Source organism: Hevea brasiliensis, chromosome 1, assembly GCF_030052815.1.
Source record: "Hevea brasiliensis isolate MT/VB/25A 57/8 chromosome 1, ASM3005281v1, whole genome shotgun sequence".
In the NCBI taxonomy this organism is placed as follows: Eukaryota; Viridiplantae; Streptophyta; class Magnoliopsida; order Malpighiales; family Euphorbiaceae; genus Hevea; species Hevea brasiliensis.
Window position 1 is genome coordinate 108,038,111 of NC_079493.1, and position 24,383 is coordinate 108,062,493.

The 24,383-nt window shown below is 34.6% G+C and overlaps 1 protein-coding gene and 1 long non-coding RNA gene across 2 annotated transcripts; both read right to left on the bottom strand.

Annotated features, from left to right (window-relative positions):
- Positions 1–9,106: 9,106 nt before the first annotated feature.
- Positions 9,107–10,755, bottom strand: LOC131179343 (uncharacterized). Its single transcript, XR_009148367.1, has 3 exons — positions 10,668–10,755; positions 9,869–9,925; positions 9,107–9,292 (listed from the first exon to the last, which is right to left on the bottom strand). It is a non-coding gene; the product is annotated as an uncharacterized LOC131179343 (long non-coding RNA).
- Positions 10,756–18,030: 7,275 nt separating this feature from the next.
- Positions 18,031–22,908, bottom strand: LOC110664018 (probable amidase At4g34880). Its single transcript, XM_021823538.2, has 5 exons — positions 22,297–22,908; positions 20,973–21,187; positions 19,003–19,242; positions 18,681–18,879; positions 18,031–18,520 (listed from the first exon to the last, which is right to left on the bottom strand). Exons 1-5 carry the CDS (start codon positions 22,828–22,830, stop codon positions 18,128–18,130), a joined length of 1,581 nt encoding a protein of 526 aa, XP_021679230.2. The 5' UTR covers positions 22,831–22,908; the 3' UTR covers positions 18,031–18,127.
- Between the last annotated feature and the right edge of the window lie 1,475 nt (positions 22,909–24,383).

Sequence of the window (24,383 nt, forward strand, 5' to 3'; positions counted from 1 at the left end):
CTCTAACTTTCAAGTGCATTCCTCCATAGATTAACTCTTCCATAGGACTAACCATAGGGATTTGCCTTAACCAAAGTTGTCTCATCTGATTGTCTACTATAGCTACTAGTTGCTCCTCAAAGATCAAATTCTCATTTAACTCTACTGTGTGTGGTCGCAGCACATGAGAAGGATCGGGAACATACTTTCAAAGCATGAAAATGTGGAATACTGGGTGGACATGAGAAAGGTTTGGTGGCAACTCTAACTGATAGGCAACTGCTCCCACTCTGTCCATGATCTTAAAAGGTTCTATAAAACGGAGTACCAATTTGTCTTTTCTTTCCAAATCTTATAACCCTTTTCATAGGAGAAACCTTCAAGAACACGGTCACCCATTACAAATTTTACATCTTCCGCCTTGGATCTGCAGGGATGGTTAAAATTTTTTTATGTCTATCTGCCACTGTCGTAGTATGCCAGCTACCATCCTCCTTCTGAGTCTAAACCATCACATCTGGCTACTCATTTACCCCTCTTTTTTTTTTGTCATCTCTAGTACTCATTATAACTCCACTATTCTCGACTTTATATCTAATAACTTTAATCAACTTTGGTGCTTACCTCACTTTTATTATGCCCTAACGTGTCTCTTGGTGACTTCAGTCCTCATTCCTCTATTTCAATAATCTTTGTTTCCCAAAAACATGACTTATGTTCCTTACCCCATAATATCCTATGAAATGCTTTCCTGTAACACCTATCATATACATCTTGTTCGAAACCTTTACTTGTCCTATGACCTCAATGGTCAATACCTATAAATCTTCTCACTCCCATGATACTTTAAATTTTCAATCTCTTTTGTGTCATTACTAAGGTCCTTAGACCAGCTCTTGTCCATCTTATGTAACTAGTTATGTAGAGCTCCATCCAAGTGTCAAGCGTACCCTACACCACTTATCAATATTGAAAAGTGAACTGGGTCTCTTCTCTTATAGGAAAAATGTATTTGTATTCCCTAACAACCCAGTTAATGCAACTTTATCGCTTCCCACTCCTTCTCTGGAATGGAAATATCTAGACTTCTTCCTAAAGCTTCTTAGTATGTAGCCTACTTCTAACACATTGGCACTCAGATCGAGGCTCTGCTACTCCTTTAATCTATCATCTCATAATAATTTGTTTCAAACATCTCTTAGTATGTTCCTAGCATACCTATTCCTTCTTATCCTCATCATTATAACTAGCTCTACCGAGCTTTCTTCTTGTCCTTTGGATCTTATCCACTTTCTTTTTCTATTTCTGCTATCGTTGATATCTTTTCAACATGCTGTACTTATTCCTTAATCTTAGTCCTATGTCACCCTTACACCTTTTCCTTTAAGGATGTCCATCCCATCATCAACTTTAACTTTCTTTTTTTCTTTTTTTTTTTTTTATTTATTTCTTAGTCTTATCTTGATTACTAGTTCCATTACTTCAAGAATTCTAACTTTACGATTGACTCCTACCAGCACATTCTTCACATTACGTAACACTTGTAATTAACCATAAAAAATTCTTTTTGTATCCCCTTTCCCAACTTACCTATCAGAACATTATCATTCCCTACAAGCCTTAGTAGGAAATTGCTCATCCTGGATGGATAGGAGCCCCAGAAATTATAAGTTCCATCTGAACTAACACGGCTGTGGGAAATATGTGCCATGCCTTAATTCTGAAAAAGATACTTCACGTGTTCATTCTCCTTAATATAATCACATTTATTGCCCATAGCTTTCCAAACTTCAGCCTCAACTTTTCCCATTAGCAACAATTTCATTCGCTGTAACTCATTAGCAAATAGCACTTCCTCCAGCTAATAGTTCAAAAGGGTTGTAAATTTAACTCCTGTCACCTCTCTGATCATTCTTTCATACTTAACATTAGGTACACCATTATCGTCATTTTCGCTTCAAAAGATTGGATATGTACTAACGCCCATCAAATTTTCAATTAATTAAGTCACTTTGACACGACCTCTCTTCTTAACATAATCTCCTAGAATCGAAACACGAGCCAATTTGAAAAGAAGGAGAAATATTCTCCCACCATTTATGGTATACCATTGTTTGATAAACAAAATTTAGCTCATACCCCTTAGTCTCCCTTTTTAGTTTCATTATTTCTTTGTAATTATTGTGCATTATTATAAGATATCAGTTATATCTACCATTTGTTATACTGTTGTCCTGCCTGACATATCATCTTAGAATTTACTATTTCCTTTTTACTCTCCATTTATCTTCCATACTTATAATTATTTATCCAATGCTCTTTATACTTAGTTATATTCTAGAAGATAAAAGCACTCACAGATTCTTTCAGATCTACTCCAATCTTACCAACAATCACTCCTCTAATCCATGTGCTTCTCAATATCTTATAATTACACCTATACCTATATTGTCCTATTCTGACCGTTATTAGCGTTCTGCTACATATTATCATACTATTATTTATTTATTTATTATTACTCTTTTTTTTTACATAATTATTCTATCGATCACACTGAAAATATATGTCTAACTCCAATTTTTGACTCTGGGTGTCACCACTCTAAATTTTAATATCAAGCCTCTATGACATTATCCCTTATCTTGCATATTTATATCCCTTATGTTGACTTTTATCCAACTTACTCCTACTGATCTTGCTTCTTTATCTGACAATACAATTCAAGTTACCACAACACGCTCAACAGCTACTACCTACTTTGGTCACACACCTCACATAATTTCCATTATACTGTCAACAACCAAAAGGGTTCTTATGTCATTGCCCCATTATTCTACCTTGAGGGTAGAAAACAGATAAGGTCTAATCCATATTCTGTAACTCTGCTCTAGGCTTAGGCTCCTAACACTATATCAATCATGACCTGCTATAAGTCCCGTACTTCTGGGTTCCATAACTTAACAATGTTCTTCCTATTGCCATCCTTTTCTACGCTCTCTATCCTTATTTTTTTTTTGTTTATCTCGTTTACCCTTCCTAGAACCACATTCAACTCCTCGGTATTTTGGCTCTATTCTTCCTAATCTTATCCTAATCTGTTTTTCCAGTTTATTCCTTAGCCAACTCTTTTTATCTTACCCAAATCTGAACTTTCACTGTTCCATCCTTAGCTCTATTTTTTTTTTGAACCAGATTGTCATATCAGAAACTTATACCTTTCCACTATCCCTACCACGTCATCTATACCTCAATGTTGCTCAAAATTGATCCTTTAACTACCCTAGCTAGACTTCTACTAGCATTCAGGCTATCTCTCCTACTACATTTAAACCGCACTCCATCTATATATATATATATATATATATACATATTCTATGATTTATCGATGCTAACTTTTGTCCTTTTTTCTTTTACTTTATTTGGAGTATATTTTAGTCTTAAGCATTAAGAAGCTAAGGATGAACTTAGGGAATAGTAGTCATACTTCTCCTGCGTGATCTCTATTCTTACCCTTTTGGACTACATACTACCCCCTACTACCTTAGGGAGGGGATCTATAGCAACTCTAATTTTTCATATCCATTTAATTAGCTAAAACTTAAAATACTAGGTATCCAAACCCGTCATTCAATTTAAAGGCTTTATCTTGATCTTACATGTTATAATTCCTACATGGAACTTGTACCCTCTCCAGAACACCTGAGCTAACAACTCTCTATCTCACGCTATAATCCCATATGGGACACTACTCCATAAGTCATTATTATCAGTAATAACCTTCGATCCCTTCTGAAAAGATAGGACTATATCCTAACTTACTGCAACAAAGGTACTACATTTATCACCTTGCCAAAACTATGTCAAATTAATGACTCTCTTATCATATCATAGCTCTGTAAATCATCAATTCATAGTTTTAACCTTCCCTAGGTGGTAGGGTTGTACTTTACACCTTGTTGTTACACACAAGGTATACTATTCTCACTAAGCTCTAAGCAAAACGTCTGTCGTACTACAAAAACCATCCAAAATTCCATACTGAAGACTAGATGGTCTCACTCTATAGATGTCACCTTTACTTTGCAACTAATCAGCAACCTCTGGTCTGATGGCAACTCTTGATCTAACTCAAGCTCATGCTAGGGTAACCGAGTTACTGACTCTAGTTACCACCCAACTGTGACCTTTCGATATTCTAGCTCTAGATCCCTAACTAGGAGTTTCTAACTCCTCTACAGATATAGAACTCTGTTTTAGCATAATTGTACCAAAATAGAGGCCATCCGCAAACACCCTCATTATGGAGCACCACGGGGATGCACACAGCTCTACACAATAATCTAATGTCGGTACTGTAATCTACAGCTTACAGAGCAGACATCGAGAATATTGTATAGTTACTACGATACGTCTTGACAGACTAGGTCTCCTAATCTCTTATCTCTCTTGAATCTACTATTATCATAAACTTACACTGACTGGGTTATCCACTGACAACTGCCAGCAGTGGTATCCTCACCCTTATCTAGTACAATTATACTATCAAAACTCACATTTATGTACTCGTGCTTAGCACACTCATGCCTAGCACCAGATAGGCACAACACTTAGACCCATACTGATAGAAATATAGTGTTTCTTGGAGAACGTATTTCCATGGCAGGCCTCAATATGTCTGCTAACTCTATTTCACACTTCTATGTACTTCACAAAACTGAGGTGCTAAACTAAAGCACTCTTATATTAACCAAGGAATAACACAGAATCTAGAAACGAAGAATTACAAAAAAAAAAAAAACAAAATCCTATACTTCGCATGTGATAACTGTAGGTTCACACTTTCCCATGAATCTAAAGCCTAAGCTCTGATACCACTTTTGTCATGACCCAACCTATGGGCTGGACCGGCACTAGGACCTGGGCCAGCCTAAAGCCCCTGAGGCCCGTAGTAAGCTTAACTATTCCTCAACCCAACTCTAAGGCCCATTTGGGCCCAATTTCAAGAATTCAATCAGATAAAGTCAGACCATAAAATGGACCATTCAACGGGGAGTTTTTGACTCGCTCGACCTGTAAACACAATATATAATAAATTGGGGAGCTTAGCTCACCCTCCACATAATCAAAATATCATAACTCAAATAGAAGCTTAGCTCCCTCATCCAATCCCATTATGCACACAGTTGATAAATTTACAAGTCCAACATAACTTTTATAATACGGGCCCAAAATAAAAATAAGTGCTTCTAACAGATGTGGAGTCTAAAATTTAACTCAATTGTACAAAATACAATAAATACTATTAATGGACCTGCAAAGAAGAAGAGCAGGTTAGCCACAACAAATAATCCTCCTGTAGCCTAGAAAAATAGATGAACAGGAGTGAGCGTTCAACTCAGAGAGTAAAATACCAATTTTAATCATAATCTCTATAACTATCTAAAGCTAATGCACACTATGGACTGAAATGCAACATCGTCATAATTTTCATATCATAAGAGCAAAAAAGGCAATTTGGAGCACTCACACACCCAACACTGTCAAGCAATACATATATGGGAGCTGATCCAATATACAGCCCTCTTAATCCAACCTTTGCCAGTGAGTGTCTCTCAAGTCGGACTTTCGCTTAACAAACCAAATGCGGGGTCCCAACGAGTGTCTCTCAAGCCGTGTCTACCCCGAAAGACTAGGTCCCAACGAGTATCTCTCAAGCCGTGTTTACCCGTCCTGTCCATATCCAATACTATACCACACGCACGCCACGCCATGCACACACACTGCTCCAAATTACCACAAACAACATCCATGGCACTTCAACAATTATGAATGCAATATAAAACATGCCTAGTGTTTAACTGCATAGATACATATTTATAAGTGATGCATGGGCATGCTTGAATATATAATAATATCGAAATTACAATTAAAATTAATATTTTACTCACAAACTTGAACCGAGATCACCACGGCGGCTGGGCGGAGGAGGAAGGCTGTCTCGGCTCACCTGACAATTTCATTGTAATTATTTAATATATTTGACTCAATACAACTTTAGAAAAGACCAAAGACGCCCTAAGTTGTGCTGAAATTCTGGCAGAGTCTCCCCTATAACTATGACCTACCTAACCTGCAAAATGGTTCAAATAACACTTCAAAACTCAACCCATATCTCATCATCATTATATGGCCCCTCCTGGGCCCTCCAAACCAAGCAATAATCATAACATTAGACAACTCAATTATAACACTTCAAAACTAATATTTTTCAAAAACTATCCAAACTAACTTTAAAAATTCTATAAACCTGCCCCGTAGTCCTTAACAATATTATAAGGCTATTGCAATAGGAATCGTAATTTTCTTATCATTCACAAATATTTTATAAATTTTATTCTAATCCAGTACAAGGAAAAAATTGAGTAATGTAAAGTTCGAGTTTACCTATGCCAAATCTGACAATTGGAACGCGTCCAGAACGTCTGAAATGGTGAGGTAGACTATAATTTTGACCTGGTTCTGAAATGGTTCCAGCAGCTTATCTGCTCGGCTCGAAATTGTAGATCCGGGTGACGATCGAATTTCCACGAAATGAAAGTACATACGTGAAGTCCACAATACCAAGGTTAGAATATATATATATATATATATATATATATATATATATATATATATATATATATATATATATATATATATATAATAATAATAATAATTATTTGAAAATTGTGGATGTTACAGGGTAAACTTGTAATGTATCAAATTTCTTCCTCTGTCATTCTCCTCCATCACCAGATGTAAATCAAAACCATTACCCTCTTTCAATGTCTCATTCTTTTCTTCTTCCTCTTTTGGTCCAACAAGGCTTCATATGCTCAAGATTACTCCTCGCAAACACTCCCATCTCAAGGGACTTACCTCCCGCATCGTTCAACTCACTCGTCGAAGGCAGCTCCAATGGGTATTTTCTCTTCCTCTTCAAATTCTCATTCTGGTTCTAAACCCGAATTCTTGATTAACAATTATCCATTTTACCTCCATTTTTGAGGAAATTGATGTTGCCAAGAGACGTTATGCCAATCTGAACCCAATTGTTATGAATGCGGTGATGGAGGCTTGTGTTTATTGCTGCGATATTAATTCAGCTCTTCAAATATTTGGTGAGATGTCAAAGCTGGAAAATTTTGGCATTGATGGGATCACATGTGGCACACTATTGAAGGTACTCCCACTATTAAATTTCCAAACATCAATATGAATCCTTCTTCTTCTTCTTCTTCTTAATTTGTTGCTTGAAAGGGTTTGGGAGATGTTTGAAGAATCGATTAAGCATTTCAAATACTTGAGTCTTTAGAACAAGGTTCTGTTAGGGGAAAATGCAAATTTGTCTACTCCATTCATCATTGGTCTATTAAATGCTGTAATTTAATCAGGTTTGCAAACTATAGAGAACTTTTCTTTACCTTTTTTTTTTCCTGCTTAGTGTTTTTAAACATATCTATTCTTTGCCTTTTTGCAACAATAATAGAAAGATTAGCTCAAAATTTCAAATATTGTTAGCTGAGCAATTCTCCCAAAATAATAGAATATGTTTTTTGTGTTATCATTACTATCATTAGGCTTACTTCTATTTGCCTTGCTTGCTTTGTTGTAGCATAGGAGATTTATGCCTTGCTAATGGCCTTCTTGCACATTATTGGTCTTTTGCTTCTTGAAGGAGGCAATCCTTCTATCGTAATGGAATGCAAACTTGGCAGAGCAAAATGCAGCTAATGATGGAATGTGCTATGCATCAAACTCATGAAGGGAAAGGAAAAATCATCAGATTGCTGCATTGAAGAAGGAAGAAGAAAAAATGAACTTTTAATTTAGGGTTTAGGATTATGGAAGTTATAAATTTAGCCTTTCTTTAGTTTTTATTTTTTAAAAAATTCGCTATGTGTCATGTGCGACCCATCCAAAATATAATAAAAAATGCTACCTGTGATGACACCTTAACAGGGGCACAATCCCCCAATTTCAACTCCAAAAGTAGATAAAATTTAATCAAAATTTTAAAATTCAGTTTTAATTAGATTAAAACACCAAAACTCATAAAAATTTTGATTTTTTGCGCCATTAGGCCTTTTTTTTTTAATGATTTTTATAATTTAGGATAATTTAAACATATATTTATAATATATTAACTAAGCTAAATTATAAAACTGTAAGAACCTAATTGTTAAATTTAAAAGGAAATAAATATGCAGAAATTAATTGCGAGAATAAAAATATTAGCATAAATCAACATTCTTCCAATGAATCAATGATAGAAAAATAAAAGCTATTTTTAGACTAAATTAAACTAGTTGCATCTTCTAGCACACCACAAAGAATCAATAATATGATTACATATATTTTTCATTTTAGCAGATCTTGTAATATTTTCATAATTTGTGGAAGTATTGTGCACATTTGATAGCTCCTCAGAAGGGATAAAATTAGGATAGTACTCAAATATTTGAAAAACTGGATCACTTTGTGAGTTGATTCAAATATAGTTGTGAAGCGCGAATATTTTTGTTTCTTTAAAAAATATGAAGCTGTTAAACAATTTTATCATTGCCTCCAAATTGGTGAAGAGAAATAATGTCAAGAAAATGCATGCATGAGCATATACATCTAAATAGAAATTAGACCAATTTAACTTGGAACTAAAATTAATCAAAATTCATTTGATCAGAACCAATCTTGAATTTGGCCAAGAAGAACTATTAAATTTGATTAAAACTAGAACTAAAATCGAAGGTGATCCTACAGTTCAATTACATTCCCCTTGAGTTCCAACCCAGTAGCCATCAATACGAATACACCTTATTGATGTCACGACCCAACCTATTGGGCCGGACCGGCACTAGGACCTGGGCCGGCATAAAGCCCCCGAGGCCCGTAGTAAGCCTTACTATTCTCAAATCCATAACCAAGGCCCAAAAACTTAGGTCCAACATGTAAATACAATTAAATAAAATATTTTTATTCGGATCAACCTAACCCGATAGCCATCGAAAACTGAAATAAAGGGAGCCTCGCTCAACCCTGTTACCTCGCTCAACCCTGTTACCTCACTTACAAAATGTTTAAATACCATACAAATCTTCATTTATTAGTCTCAAAATTTTAAATTAACACAATCTCTAACAAGGTCCACACTATTACTAACACATGCGGAGTTCTAGATTTTAAATTTAGAAAAGATAGTGCAACAATTAAATAATCGACGTTAAACCTGCGAGGAAGAAAACAGGTTGCTCTGTAAAATAACTCCTCCTGTGGTCTGGAAAAATATTGAACAGGAGTGAGCGTTCGACTCAGAGAGTAAAATATCAATTTTAACCATAATCTCTATAACTATCTAAAGCTAATGCACCCTGTAGAGTGAAATGCAACATCAACAACATTTTCACATCATAACATCAAAAAGGTAATTTGGAGCACTCACACACCCTGTAATATCAATCATAATATATGGGAGCTGATCCCCTATACAGCTCTCTTAAATCCAACCTGGTGCCAGCGAAGAACTCAGCTCGGACTTCCACTTAATAACCAAATCGGGGGTCCCAGCGAAGAACTCAAGCCGTGACTACCCCCCGAAGGATCGGGTCCCAGCGAAGAACTCAAGCCGTGACTACCTGTCCTATCCATAGTCCACACCACATCACACGCACGCCAACGCACGCACACTGCTCCAAATTACCACAACAACATCCATGGCACTTTAACAGTTATGAATGCAACATAAATCGTGCCTAGAGTTTAACTACATAAATATATGCATATAAGTAATGCATGGGCATGCTTGAACATATAATAATATCGAAATTACAATTAAAATTAATATTTTACTCACAGTACACCGATGACTATTGTGGCTGCTGGATGCAGAAAAATAGCTGACCTCGATCACCTAATAATTAAATTATAAATTTATTAATACTAAGTTAAGATAAAACTCTAAAGAGGCAATAGACAGCCTAATTCATGCCGGAAATTTGGCAAAATTTCCCCTGTACCTGGGACCTACCCAACCTGCAAAAAGGCTCAAATAACACTTCTAAATTCTCAATTTCCACAATCACATCTCATCAATATCACATGGCCCCTCCTGGGCCCTCAAAATCAGACAATACTCAATATCTTAAAAATTACATTTTAGTCTCTATAATTGACATTTTTCAAAAATCCACTCAAACAAGCTCTAAAAATTCTAAATTTTGCCCCGCAGTCCTTAATAATATTATAAGGCTATTACAAAATGAATTGAAATTTTCTAATCACCCATGAATATTTTATTCAAGAATTTTATTCGATTCCTTAAGTTTCCAACATCTAACATATTCTTAATTCAACCCAATTAAATATTCTCATATTTAAACCTCCATCCTCAAGCTTCAACCAATTATATAAAATTTAATTATCTAAATTTCAAACAATCTTATATGCCCATATGCTAAAAATCTAATTAAAATCCATCCATATTTCTCAAAAATATTCTATAATCACTCAAAAATTCAACTAACACCATAGAATATCTCCAAATAATTTTACTTTCATCATATATTTTTCTTAGAATTTTTCTCTAATTTTTCCTGTTTAAGAAACACTGTATTTATGCTCCACAGACAGTGAAATAATGAAAATTGTCTTACCCGAAGTTTATCTGTGTCTCAAAAATTCCAAAAATTTATGAGGAAGCCTCTGGAAGTTGAACCATCTCCATAGCTCACGGACCACGGCACCACCGCCAAGACGGTGGCCGCCGGTCGCCGGAGACATTTGCCGGGTCTGATCATACCACCATGTTGCTCTCCTCTTCCTTAGTTCATATGTGGTCTCGGATCGTCGATCCAACGGTCGGATCGTCGTAGATCTGACGAAAAAGCTTGAAAAACCCGAAACTTCTCTCCTCCATATCTCACTCATCCGACCTCCATTTGCTTCAAAATTGATATCAAAAGAAAGCTCTCGGAACAAACTTTCCAACGCCACCGGAATCGCCTCGATCGGACGTCGGATGAAGCCAGATCGCGGAAAGCCGCGCCCATCAGGCGCGTTTTCTCTCTCTTCTCCCTCTCTTGCCGCCGTTTCGTGGTCCCGACGTCATGGAGGGTCACCGGAGTTGTGCCTGTCGCCGGCAATGGTGGTTCGCCGGAAAAATAAGGGAAGAGGTAGGGAGAGGTGAGAGAAAGAGAGTGAGGGAGGTGAAAATGGGGGGGGGGGAGTTCCTCCTCCCGATTTTTTTTTTTTTTTTTTTTTTAATAAATCGGCGTGATGGGAAATCCATCACACACGCCAAAAGTCCCATCCTTTCCTTTTTTTTTTTTTTTTTTTTTCAGTTGTTACAATTGATTAGTATCAAACCCAATAGAATGTCCTCTAACCTATTGTTCGATCAACTAGCCATTATAACAAATTAAGAAGTCCATTAAAAAACTGCCCCTTTAAAAAAAAAGAATTCAACAGGAATTCGTGAAAAAAGGAAAAAAAAATTCAAATTCAACTATTTCAACAACAATACAATATTACAAGAAAAATTACTTGCATTACCTTCAAAGGAGAGTCAGAGAGTGAATGTGTGCTTGAGGGAAGTGAGAATGGTGGCGGAAGGGATTCAAAGGAATGGCGGTGCTACTGAATGACGTAAGTGAGAATGGAAGAGGGTTTTTATATTAAGGGTAGGGCTTGTGAATTTATTAAAAAGCAAAGGATATAAGAGTCAAAAAGAAATTTAATCCACTCTTCGAACCTCTAAACGTTGGGAGAAATATAGTTTTTCATAAACTACTGGTTGAATCTCTAAAAGCTACTATAAAAGGTAAGCTACCGAACAACATAAATAATAGAAATAATGTTTTGACTCTAGTAAAAAATCTAAACTCTACCTCAAAAATTATTGCCAAACAGGGTCATTGCTGAACAAGGTCTTAATAGTATACTATTATTTAAATTAAAAAATATTTTAAATAAATATAATTAAAATTTAAATATAAACACTAAAAAATTCAAAATGGAACCCACTTATTCACATGGCATTTGCCATTTTGAAATGGGGCAAAGGAAGGGGCTTCCTCATAAAAGGAAAGCCAAAGCCTCATAAAATGGATGAAAACAGTGTGTGACAATCCCCACATTGTTTTTTTTTTTTTAATTTTATTAATTTTTTAATTTATAAGTCATAATTCAAAATTTTGATTTATTTAAATAATTTACATTAATAAAGAATTAATAACATAATATAAGAATAAATTTTAATAACTGTGCTGAATTTATATGGTTGTATCATTATAATCTTTCAACTTTAAAATGTAACATAAAACTCCATTAATTTTTAAATTTTGCATACTAAAATCTTTCTGCCTTCCAATTACTGATTTTTCAATTAGATGCTGATGTAAACAGATCCAATGTAACGCTTAATCAGCTTTTTTCTTTTCTTTCTTATGCAAAGTGTAAAATTATTCTCTCTACACATAAAAAATTATTTTCTCTACAGAGAATAGATAGATTCAATTTACACCTGACTTGAGAGAGGAAAGAAAAATAATAACTAAGTATTACGCTGAAACTGTCCATGTAACACCCCAAAGTTCGGTAGTGCGTTCTGCTGCTCCGGTGACCAGTGTTGTCCGGACAGCTAGGATGCCTAGAACCGTACCTCAATATGAGTGAGGAGACATAAAATAATGAAATACAAGAAAAGAAAAACAAAGGAAAAATCATAGCAAAGAAATGTTACCGAGTAAGTGAGGCGGGAAACCTAGCGATGTTTGACCGCACCGGGAAGTCACGGCGTGGACCGTTGACTAACCCCGGATCATGGAACCCTGAAAACATTTTTAGGACATAAATAGACCCTTATTGAAGAATAAATATCATTAGAAAGATCAAAGAAAAATTAAATAATTAGTACAAAGAAAAGTGAGAAATCGAAAATGCAGACAAAATACTGTTATAAAAAAATCTGAATGCAACCCGAACAGGGCATTATTGTCATTTGTCATCCGTAAGTGTATTTTGACATTAATGTCCATTAATAATATATAGTATTACACTTAGAAATTAAAATGAAAATTAAATTGGTGGTACCCAAAGTAAATAGCTAAAATAATGGGTTAAATGTGGATTAAGTGAAAGTTAACTTATAATATGTTTTAATTTTAGTTAGTGGACCACTATAGGATTAATTAAACATAAAGTATGGCAGGTGTAAGTCCACTAAACCCATCAGATAGTTCATCTTCTCCAACTTACAAAGCTAGCCGAATTGAAGGTGAGAGAAACCACCATTGATGTTTTGCATGCAAGCTTGATCCATCCTCCATTTTCAACTCTAATCTCTTAGTGTTCTTCATTAAACTTTGTCTACACATCACAAGGAAGATATTGATACCAATTTTGAGAAGTTTGGTGAAGGTTTAGCAAGTTACAATTAAAGGTAAGTTTGCATTTTGAGAATTTCTTTGTTAAAGTTTATGTTCATGTTATGGGTGTTAGTTTGGTGAAGGAAAATTTTGAGTTTGAAGGGTTATTGTTGTTGTCATTTTGGACAGCCATGAGTCACGTTTTTGATGAGGTATTTGTGCATATAATTGATGAAAAATAATGTTAATCATGGTGATTGAGTAACTTAGTGAATTATTTCATGTTTATATGGTGAATTATGCACTTTGATGGAAATTGGTATATGGGACGGCAATGTGATGTTGAAGAATGGTTTGTGGCAGCTTGTGGACACTTGAGTAATGGTATATATTGAAGGAAGTGTGGGCAGAATATTGACCTAGAAGGATTGATGATATGTATGTAAATTAACATTGTAAAGTGTATGTAAAGTTTGTAATGTTTAGGTGTGTTTGTAATGATACTTAGAAATTGTAATTGTGAATGATATTTGGTTTGTTGAGGGTGATTGGAATCTGCCCAAAATAATGCTAATGTAATGTAGAAAATGCTTTTGGTAATGTGCCAAAACAGTTTGGTAGGTAAGTAAACAAATGGCAAAGGTAAGTGTGTGTTTGAAGTTGGGGTGTGAAATGCATATTGAGGGCAGTGTATATTTTAGCCTATAACCTCGAATGTGTAACCTCAATTGGTATGAGACCAATTTGAGGTGAAACTAGGCACAAAATGTGCCAACTTTCATTGAGAAACCATGCCAAAATTCTGCTTGCAAGGTGACCTAAAAAAATGACCAATTCGGATTAGGTGCAATTAGGACCTGAAAAATGACCAATTGGGCAGCAGTGAGTGTTTAGGCCATAACTCACTCAAACCAGGTCCAATTGACCTGAAATTTTGACCAAGAATAGTTAAGACCCATACCTACAAGTCTTATGAAGACACCAAAGCCCAGAAATGACCATAAGTAAGTCAAACAACTTGCACAAGTTCGGGTCCAAAAACTAGCCGAACCAGAGTTGACCAAATTGACCTAAAATTGACCTAAATTGATGCCATTTGACCAGCAATAGTATAATGACCATAACTTGGTCTACTTAACTCGGATTGACCTGAAATTTTGCCCCGCGTGCAATAAGACCTAGATCTACAAGTTTGTAGTTTCGACCGAGACCCGAAAACCGAGGGAACTAGATCGTCGGTTAGGTCAAACCAGTATCCCTAATCCAAAGAATTTGCACTAAAATGCACTAAACAAGGAAATGACTTTGGTAAAACGTACCAAACCTAAAACCCTATCGAATGTGACATATTAACGACACTAAGACCTAATTTACCTAAAACGCAATGAGGGTTGGTATATTAGGTGATTAAGTGAATAATTGAGTTCAGTGCATTATTTATCAAACACCATCGATAGAGACAGTTTAATTTAGCACTGAAACACTTCAAATTGTGTTTCTCAGTTAACAAGGACTCAGCAAAAGGGAAGGAAACACTGAGTCCAGATCAGGGAGACAGTCATCAGAGGTTTGTGCACAACTAGTTTTTAACTGATTTTGTTTTGAATATTTCATATGATTAAATGATATATTTTTCTTATGAATTATGTTTAACAAGCATTGGATTTAATTCCATGATTATTGAAAATTGTTATTGTATGTATGAATTTGGCTTTGTGAAATGGTATTTCCATAAGTATTAAGCATTGTTATGGATTAAGTAAATTATGTTTTGGAAAATTATGATAGAATATGTTTTGAATTGTGATGGTAATATTCATGGAAAAATTGAAAACTTTATTATTTGAATTGTGATGAGCATAAAAATTATTGGATATTGGAATTGACTTTGAATCGAATTATATTCTGATTTATGCTCGCTAAAAGGATTGTGATATTGTTTTATATCTCACTATAGATGCTTGACTAGGTTATTACCCGTCTCTCTCATTTGTTGAGAAGACAGTGGAGTGAGTTGTGTTTTGATTACCATGGTACGTGCACAGGCTTAGATTCTCCTCTGATTTGAGGTTAGATCTAAGTTTATTTTATCGTTATGGCCCTTACGGAAGATTCATTATTGTGATGGTACTGTGCACGATGATTCGACCTCCCCGACCATAGGGAGTTAGAATCAGATTCGACCTCCCCGACCATAGGGAGTTAGAATCACATCGAATATGGCCCTTTCGGATTAGTCTTGCATAGTTAGTGAGATAAAGATTGATTTTTGAGATACAACATGGTTTTTGAGATGCATAATGACTTTTGAGATACAGTATGATTTTTGAGATACAAAATGATTTTGAGATACATAATGGCTTTTGAATGGTAAGGAATGGTGATTTCAATTATGGTTTGTGTGTAATTGATTTTGTTGGAATTACTTAAATGGATAGTCAAGATTTGATAAATTGAATTTTGTGCTCCAAGTTATTTATACAAATGATTTACATTATTGGCAATGAATATTTTGAGTTGTGAAATTTGATCAGTATTCAGATTCTCAAATTATTTACTGTAAAATTTGTCAATAAATATTGTACTATGTTTTAAATTATAGTTGTGCACCACTGAGTTCACCACTCAGCGATAGCTTTGTATCTTTCGCAGTAAGGAGCATAGAGCGTTGATTAAGTTGCTTTGAGGATACATTCAGATCGGCTCGGTATATCATAGATATACCCATGTACATAGGTTTTGATGTAAGCATGTAATAATATGTATGTAAATTATTTGAGCAGTTGTATAAAAACTCTTGTAAAATATTTTGGTATGTAATTAAATGTAAATTATCGTGAATGTAAATCTGAGATTTCATTTACTTAAATAGTTTTGTATTATATTTCTTGTATCTCAGTCTTTGAAAAATCACTATGGATTTGAATTGAGAAATATGTTGTGTTGAGAAATATATTGGAGTTGAGATTTGCAAATACATATTGAAGTGCTTTTCTGAGTTTCAAGAACTGTTTTATCCAAAATACAGATGGCACTCTGCCAAAATTTTTACAGAAACTCCAATTAAGTCAAATGTGTCAGTTTTATCACTTCAGTTCAAAAAGGTTTTTAACACCTGTAAATAGTGCTCACCACTGTAAAAGAAGTAAGAAAAGTTTTGAAAATCCCTTGTAGTGTATTTAATGGGTTATCAGTAGACGGAGTTGGTAATGCATTAGGTATACTACGGGATCATGTTATGCCTTACAGAGGGGTAGGGTGTGACAGTCCAATCAATGTCTAACTGGAAAACCGGTAATTAAAAATTAAAGAGATTTTACTGTACAAAATTTAAAAGTTGAGAAAATTTTATATTACATTTTTAAATTAAAGGACTATAGAATTACAACTATATAAATTCAAGAAAAGTTATTAAAATTTACCCCATAATATAATATAATATTTATGTTGAAAATATACAAGTGTGAAATTCTCACATCGGAAAAAGATAGAATGAGTGAGAGACATATAGGTGGGAAGGACCCATAAACTCATTGCCTTAAGATTTTGGGATGGATGTGGTGTCAAGCTCATGAGTGTGTTCTTTCACAAGACCCATTAAAGAATGTTTCTCCTTAGGCGCTTTGGGCTCCCCAGATCTCTAACAAGTGGTATCAGAGCCTTGGTTTGGCAAGAGACGAGTATGAAAACGGTGGTCAGTGATTCTTGTGATGCTCTGACACATGGATGAAAGAGTCAGGAGACTCTTGGTAGGCCCAATGGAGCAGGAATACACTCTTTTGGAGAAGAGCAGACCGATGGAGTGGAAACTCTCGATACACGTGATGTGGGAACGTGTGATGGCGGAACGCGTGATGGCTTTGGCATGGCTCTTAGAGGTGCATGCTAGAGTGGGCTTGGTAGAGTAATTGGGGTTCTTGGTGATACCGTAATACTTGAGTTAAGAAAAAAGGCTTTCGTTTAAGAGGGAGTAGGCCTAGTAAGCCCAATGTAGAAGAAATTTACACTTAAGGGGGAGATTATTGGAAATATACAAGTGTGAAATTCCCACATTGGAAAAAGATGAGATGAGTGAAGACATATAAGTGGGAAGGACCCATAAACTTATTGCCTTAAGGTTTTGAGATTGATGTGGTGTCAAGCCCATTAGTGTATTCTTTTATAAGGCTCATTAAAGAAGGTTTCTCCCTGAGCGTTTTGGGCTCCCTAAATCTCTAACAATTTAAATATTATTTTTATTATAACACTCATAAATTTTTGACGTAAAATTTATTTAAAAATAATATTCAAAAACATATTAGTATATATGTAAAATCAATATAAATTAAAACCATCAAAATCATCAAAATACCTGCAGTTAAGTAGTAGTGTTTTCATCTAATATTATTTAGATTATGTAATATTTAGAGACTAATAAATTTTTTTCTAAAAAATTAATTATTAAAAATAAATGATATAAATATTTAGCAATTAATAAATTTTTGCCAAAAAATATTTATTATTATGAACAAATAAAATAATATTTAGAAACTAATAAAATTTTGTCACAAATATTAATTATTAGTAATAAATATCTTTTTTGTTAGTCTATCTAAAAGACAATATTATTGTAATAGTGTTATCTAAACTTAATTTATCATAAATTTAAAAATAAATACGTAAATTTCACCCATTTGATATCTAAATTTTTAAATTCATAATGAATCAAACTTACACGAGAATTTACTTGCAGTTATATAAAATGACAATTATAAACTTCCAAAGAGGAAGTCGGTGGTCAATTCAGAAGACCTGGGAAAAGGAGGCCTCCTTACCATGGTAGCTTGTTCAAAAGCATAAGCAATCTCAATGAGCTTCGGCTCAGTACCATTAAGCCCACCAAAACAGACCCCAAATGGCATTCCATTGCCATCATACCCAGCAGGGACTGTAATTCCAGGATATCCCTCAATTGCCAACACTGAGACAGCACCTGTACCAGGTGTCACCATAGCATCTAAATCATTTTCCATCATCAGCTTCTCAAATCCATCTTTTGAGAGTTTTTCCATCATCTCTATTGCCTTATTCTCTTTCTTTCCAATGCCATTTGTTCTCTCTGCTGCCAGGAACGTGTTCTGACCATGCTCTTTGGTTTTCTCCTGCATGCAGGGGGTTTATTAAGAGAAGGAAAAAGATTTCATTATTTTTTAACAATTTGACTAGCTTATGGCTTCAATTTTCTTATCTTTAAAGAAAACTCAGGAAATATGTACTACTAATTTTATTCCAAGGCTATCAATTAGAGAAAGATGCACTTACAATATCAGGGTTATTTTCATTGAAAGCAATAACTTCGGCAAGTGTCCTCACTGGAGATGTGATAAGCTCTTTCAGGTAATCATTCAAATAGAGCTTGAACTCAGCCAACATCAGTGTCAGCTCACCACTTTGTTTTGGGTTAAGAATTGTATCAATGTCTGTTATCTCAAGATTGTCCACTATAGTGGCACCGCTTTTCCTAGAATTTTCAAGATTAAATGCACATCATATATATAAGCTAGGCCTCAAATGCCATGCATAAACGATTAATCTTTCTAGGCAAACTACAAGGAGTTGGCTCATTTGTCCAAAGCCATTATACCTTAGTGTGCTCAGATGATGCTCAAAAGCAGAAATTATGGATTCATTTAACAAGTTCAAAAATGGTTTTCTAACAATCCCCAGTCTCTTCCCTTTAAGCCCATTTAGGTTGAGGAATTGCTTGTAACCACCAGCAGGTACAAACTTGGCTGCTTCACTGGTTGCTTCAGAATCTCTTGGATCAAAACCAACAATTACATCCAGCAAGTAAACTGCATCAGAGACTGTCCTGGTAATTGGCCTGTAGATTGATAAACAAGGAATTTGTTATAACAAACACGCAAATCTAAGGCACACACACAAATCGCATAATCACACAGTATTGAAAAGAAAAGAAGAATAATACAGGATTTAACGTGGTTCAACCGTAAGGTTTATGTCCACGGGCAAGACAAGAGAAAAAAATTCAATTATGATGAAAAGAGTAAGATACAATTAATCAAAACTCTCAAACACTAACCCAAGTGTGTTTTCTGAATATCTCACAACTCTACCGCAAATTGTAGAATATTACAATATTTATACTGGTCCATATCACGGAAGCGCTACCCTCGCACCCCCAAGGAGATAAGTAGTGGGCTTCGGGCTCAGGCCTATAGGCCTATGCCCTCCACTACCACCACAGATCTCACTTTTTATCCCAATCGGGTCGCAGCACGAAAACTTTCGGGTCAGGTCACATTTCGGGCTTATGAAAAACATATCCAAATTTTCAAAGCCACAAAAAATAACAATTCTTCCCCTTGACTTGAATTCTCTCAATCATTAACAAAATAACCACAAAAATACTCTGTCTTGCCATATACCCTCACAAGGGCACTACTGAGCACTACAAATACCAACCAAGTCTAGGCAATGCCTAAACTTGCTGACTGGGACTCCCTTGGTCATTATATCTACTGGATTATTATGTGTAGAGACTTCTTGCACAACTACAGTCCCTTGAGATACAATGTCGCGAATGAAGTGATATCTGACATCAATATGCTTAGTTCGCTCACGGTACATTCGATTCTTTGTGAGATGTATTGCACTCTGGCTGTTACAAAATACTGTTGCCTTGTTTTGTATCAACTTAAGATCACCCACCAAACTCTGTAACCATAAAATTTCCTTTACTACTTCTGCTAAGGCCATATATTCAGCCTCTGTAGTAGACAAAGCAACTGTAACTTGCAATGTTACCTTCCAACTAATAGCACTTCCAAAAAGAGTAAACAAATAACCTGTCAAAAATCTCCTCTTGTTTAAGTCTCCTGCAAAATCTGAATCCACATAGCTAACAACTGAATCACTCATCTTGGCCCTGTCAAATGTCAGACAAACATCTGTAGTACCCTAGGTTTTGCGCACAAAACTCTGATACCAGTTTGTTATAATAAGTACGCAAATCTAAGGCATACACACAAATCGCACAATTACACAGTATTGAAAAGAGAAGAAGAATAACACAGGATTTAACGTGGTTCAACCGTAAGGTCTACGTCCACAGGCAAGACAAGAGAAAAAAGTTTCACTATGATGAAAAGAGCAAGATACAATCAATCAGAACTCTCAAACCCTAACTTCAATGTATTTCCCGAATATCTCATAATTCTACTGCAAATGATAGAATATTACAATATTTATAATATTTATACTGGTCCATACCGCGGGAGTGCTGCCACCGCACCCCTAAGGAGATCAGTGGTGGGTTTCAGGCTTGAACCTATCGGCCCATACCCTCCGCTACCACCACAGATCTCACTTTTTATCCTAATCGGGTCGCATCGCGAAACTTTCGGGTTGGGTCGCTGCGCGAAACTTTCGGGTCGGGTCGCAGCGCGAAACTTTCGGGTCGGGTCACAATTCGGGCCCATGAAAACATATCCAAAAATTCAAAGCCACAAAAAATAACAGAATTCATAAATCATAATTGATTTACAGCAGCTTTGTTATATTCACTCACAGTCACAAACAAACATATCTTACCCAATGGTATCACGGCTCAGCATAACTGGAATGACACCAGCACGGCTAGTGAGACCAACAGTGGGTTTGAAACCTACAACGGAGTTGTGATCAGAGGTACAGATGATGGAGCCATGAGTTTCAGTTCCAAGTGATACTGCCACCATATTTGCTGCTACAGAAATTGCTGATCCACTGCTTGAGCCACATGGGTCCCCAGTTGGGTAGTATGGATTCTGCATGTTTTTCACATATCAAATATTGATTTAATTTATTGTTCACTTATTGGTTAAGCTGAAGATTTTTAATTCATATGCTTACAAATAAATTGGGATTTAAAAAAAAACAAGAGTTCAATTATTTGTGTAGAAGATGAACCTATGGAATTAAGTATTAATTCAAACTAGGTTTTGGCAAAGAGACTCTCATCAGTCACCATATTGTTGAACTCTCTTGGTATCATGCTATTCAATACTTGTGAAGATAACTAGAATATAATAATGAAAGAACAATTTAGTATTGTATTTGGACAATTTAGTATTGTATTTGGAATTCAAGTCATTAGCAAATGAATTTCAATAATATGCCAGCTGCTGTTATTGTTGAGATCCCTCAACCAGCACTCTTACCATTCCTTTTTCCGTACTTGGAAAATTTTTAGAAGTGATGGGAATTATCAGAGTTTGACCACTGGACTACTAGCTCAATGACTCTTACCATCTTAATCACATGCTTTCTCAATTTAACCCTCTTGTTTTCCATTTTCCTTTCTCATGAGAGAGAGGTTGTTGGAGGCCATCAATGATGACAAACTCTGCTTCAACAGCTTTTGTTTAACATGTTAACTTCAAACCTTAATAGAAAATAACCCTAAACCATGACCCAAAACTTTATTATCATCTCTCATTATATGTACAATTAGAGGACTAATATAACAGATGCAGAATATAACCAATTATATTTCCATGATTTTTCATTCTTGAATTAATGGAAGAAATTTTATTAAAAATAAACTACAAATTTTAAGAAGTGATGGTTAAATATTAAACAATAAAACATCAATAATTGATATCAAATTCAATGATTTAGATTGTATAAACTTAATAGGTCATGTTTATCTTAATTCAGACCAACTTAATTTTAGTAAACTAATTGGCATTTCTTTCAAAACCATCCTCTCTTCATTTTCATCTTATATCTGAACCAAACTCTATTACTATTAATATTGTTTTCCTTCGCAATCAAATCATTTTTAAAAGCTAAGACAAATGAATCTTAATGGAGGCTACCCATTTCCACCACAGTGAATCAAATGCAATTAAGAAATAGAATTAGATAGTTTTACCACTCCTTGTCCGGCTCTAGCACACCAGCCATTGGGAATATGGCCCAAGGAACGAAAATTATACCACTCGCTGAGGCTAGCTTTTCCAAGTATCACCGCTCCCGCTCTTCTCAACCTCTCCACCACCGTCGCATCCCGAGGAACCACCGATCCCAACAAAGCGTACGACCCCGCCGTCGTGTTCATTTTATCCTTAGTGGCAAATGTGTCCTTAAGCAGCACCGGAATTCCATGCAAGTCTCCCAATGATCTACCGCCTTGATTGTTCCTCCTTTCCTCATCGGCCTTTTGAGCTTGATACTGGGCATCAGGGTTGACTTCTATTACGCTGCGAAGCAGGGGATTTAGCGTTTTGATTTGGGTTATGTAGAAGTCCACCAATTGTGTTGCTGTGAGCTTGTTTTGGGAGAAGGCCTGTTGAATGTCGTAAATGGTTGCTTCTTCGATGGTGAATGCTTTGCTGTTGATGGTGAGCAAAAGTGAGATGAACAGTGGGACAAGGAAAGAACCTAGATGGTTGACCCCGACCGCCATTTCCTTTGGTTTGTCTTTTCCTTCCTTCTTTATCGTATCTTCTGAAGCAATGTAGGCTGGAGCACGCGAGACGTGCACGCGAGAATCAACCTGCTTTAATTTATTTATGTTTATCACCTTGATTTGAATATTCAATTTTTCTTTTTTAAAATTGAAATTAATACTGAATATATAGGAAATGTTTGGCCTGATTTTTTATTATTAACTCTTAATTTAAAATATATTATGTAATTTATAAATTAATTTAAAAATAAATAATTAATTATTTAATAAAATTACTTAAAATTAATTTTTAAATAATTTAAGTGTTTTGTTAAAAAATATTTAAAAGTAATTTAATTTATCAAAATAATAAAAAATAATATATTATTAAGTTTTATAATTCTTAAAATAATGATAATATTGATATTTTAAAAAATTATTAGAATAGTATAATTTTTTATTTAATTAAAATATAATTTTAAAATAAATAGATAAGTTATAAGTAAGGTAATTTATTTATGACTTTTGACTTATTTTAAATAATTTTTTTAACTTATAAATTAAATTAAATACTAATTTACTTATGATTTTTAACTTATAAATGGTTTAACTAAATTATAACTCAAACCAAATATCATAATATTCTCCACACAATTATTTTTAAATCTCTCTTTAACTTTTAATATTCTCTAAATTTCTATACTTTATTTTTATATAGTCATAAAAATTTCTAGTACCCATTAGTTTACTCAATTAACTCTATTATTATTTTTTCATATATTATTTTTTCATACTATCATTAAAATTTAATATTTTCTCTACTATATTTTTTTTATATCCTCATAAAAATTCTAGTGCCCTCTATTTTTTTTTTAATATTCTACACTATTTTTTTAATTTTCATATTTCTAGTAACTTTTTTTTTATCTTCTACACTTTTTTTTTCAAATTTCTAGTACTTTATTTATTTATTTTTTTATCTTCTACACTATTTTTTTTTTATTTTCAAATTTCAACATAGTTATACCACTTTTTGAGAAAAATGGAAAGTAGTACATTTGGAAGTTCATCAAGGAGTAGGGAGAAAAGTAAGGTTGGTGAATTAATATACCCAAATCTAAATGAGCATACTGTAATTGATTTAGACAACATAATGAAGCAAATTGGGAATGATGATGATGATGTTGAAGTTCAAGAGTCACTCCACCACACTCAAGAAAGCCAACACCAACAAGCTAAGAAAGATGAAGCCAAAAAAGCACTTACTTCCGACATTTTCAAAGTCCACTTTACAAAAAAGCAAAGATCCAAAAATACATTTGATTTAATTTGTAATTACTGTGGCCAAGTCTACAAGTTCAAAATGGGAGGCGGATATGACACATTCAAGAGGCATTTAGAGCAGAAACATCCAACTGAAATCGGGTATGATAAGTCTCAACTCAAATTTTTTGGTATAAAAATACTAAATCTCAGTCTTTATTTCAATATTCTGATCAGAAAAATAAAAAAGGAATTAGCAAAAATGATATCTATTGAGCATTTATCATTTAGTTTTGGTTAAAAACTTA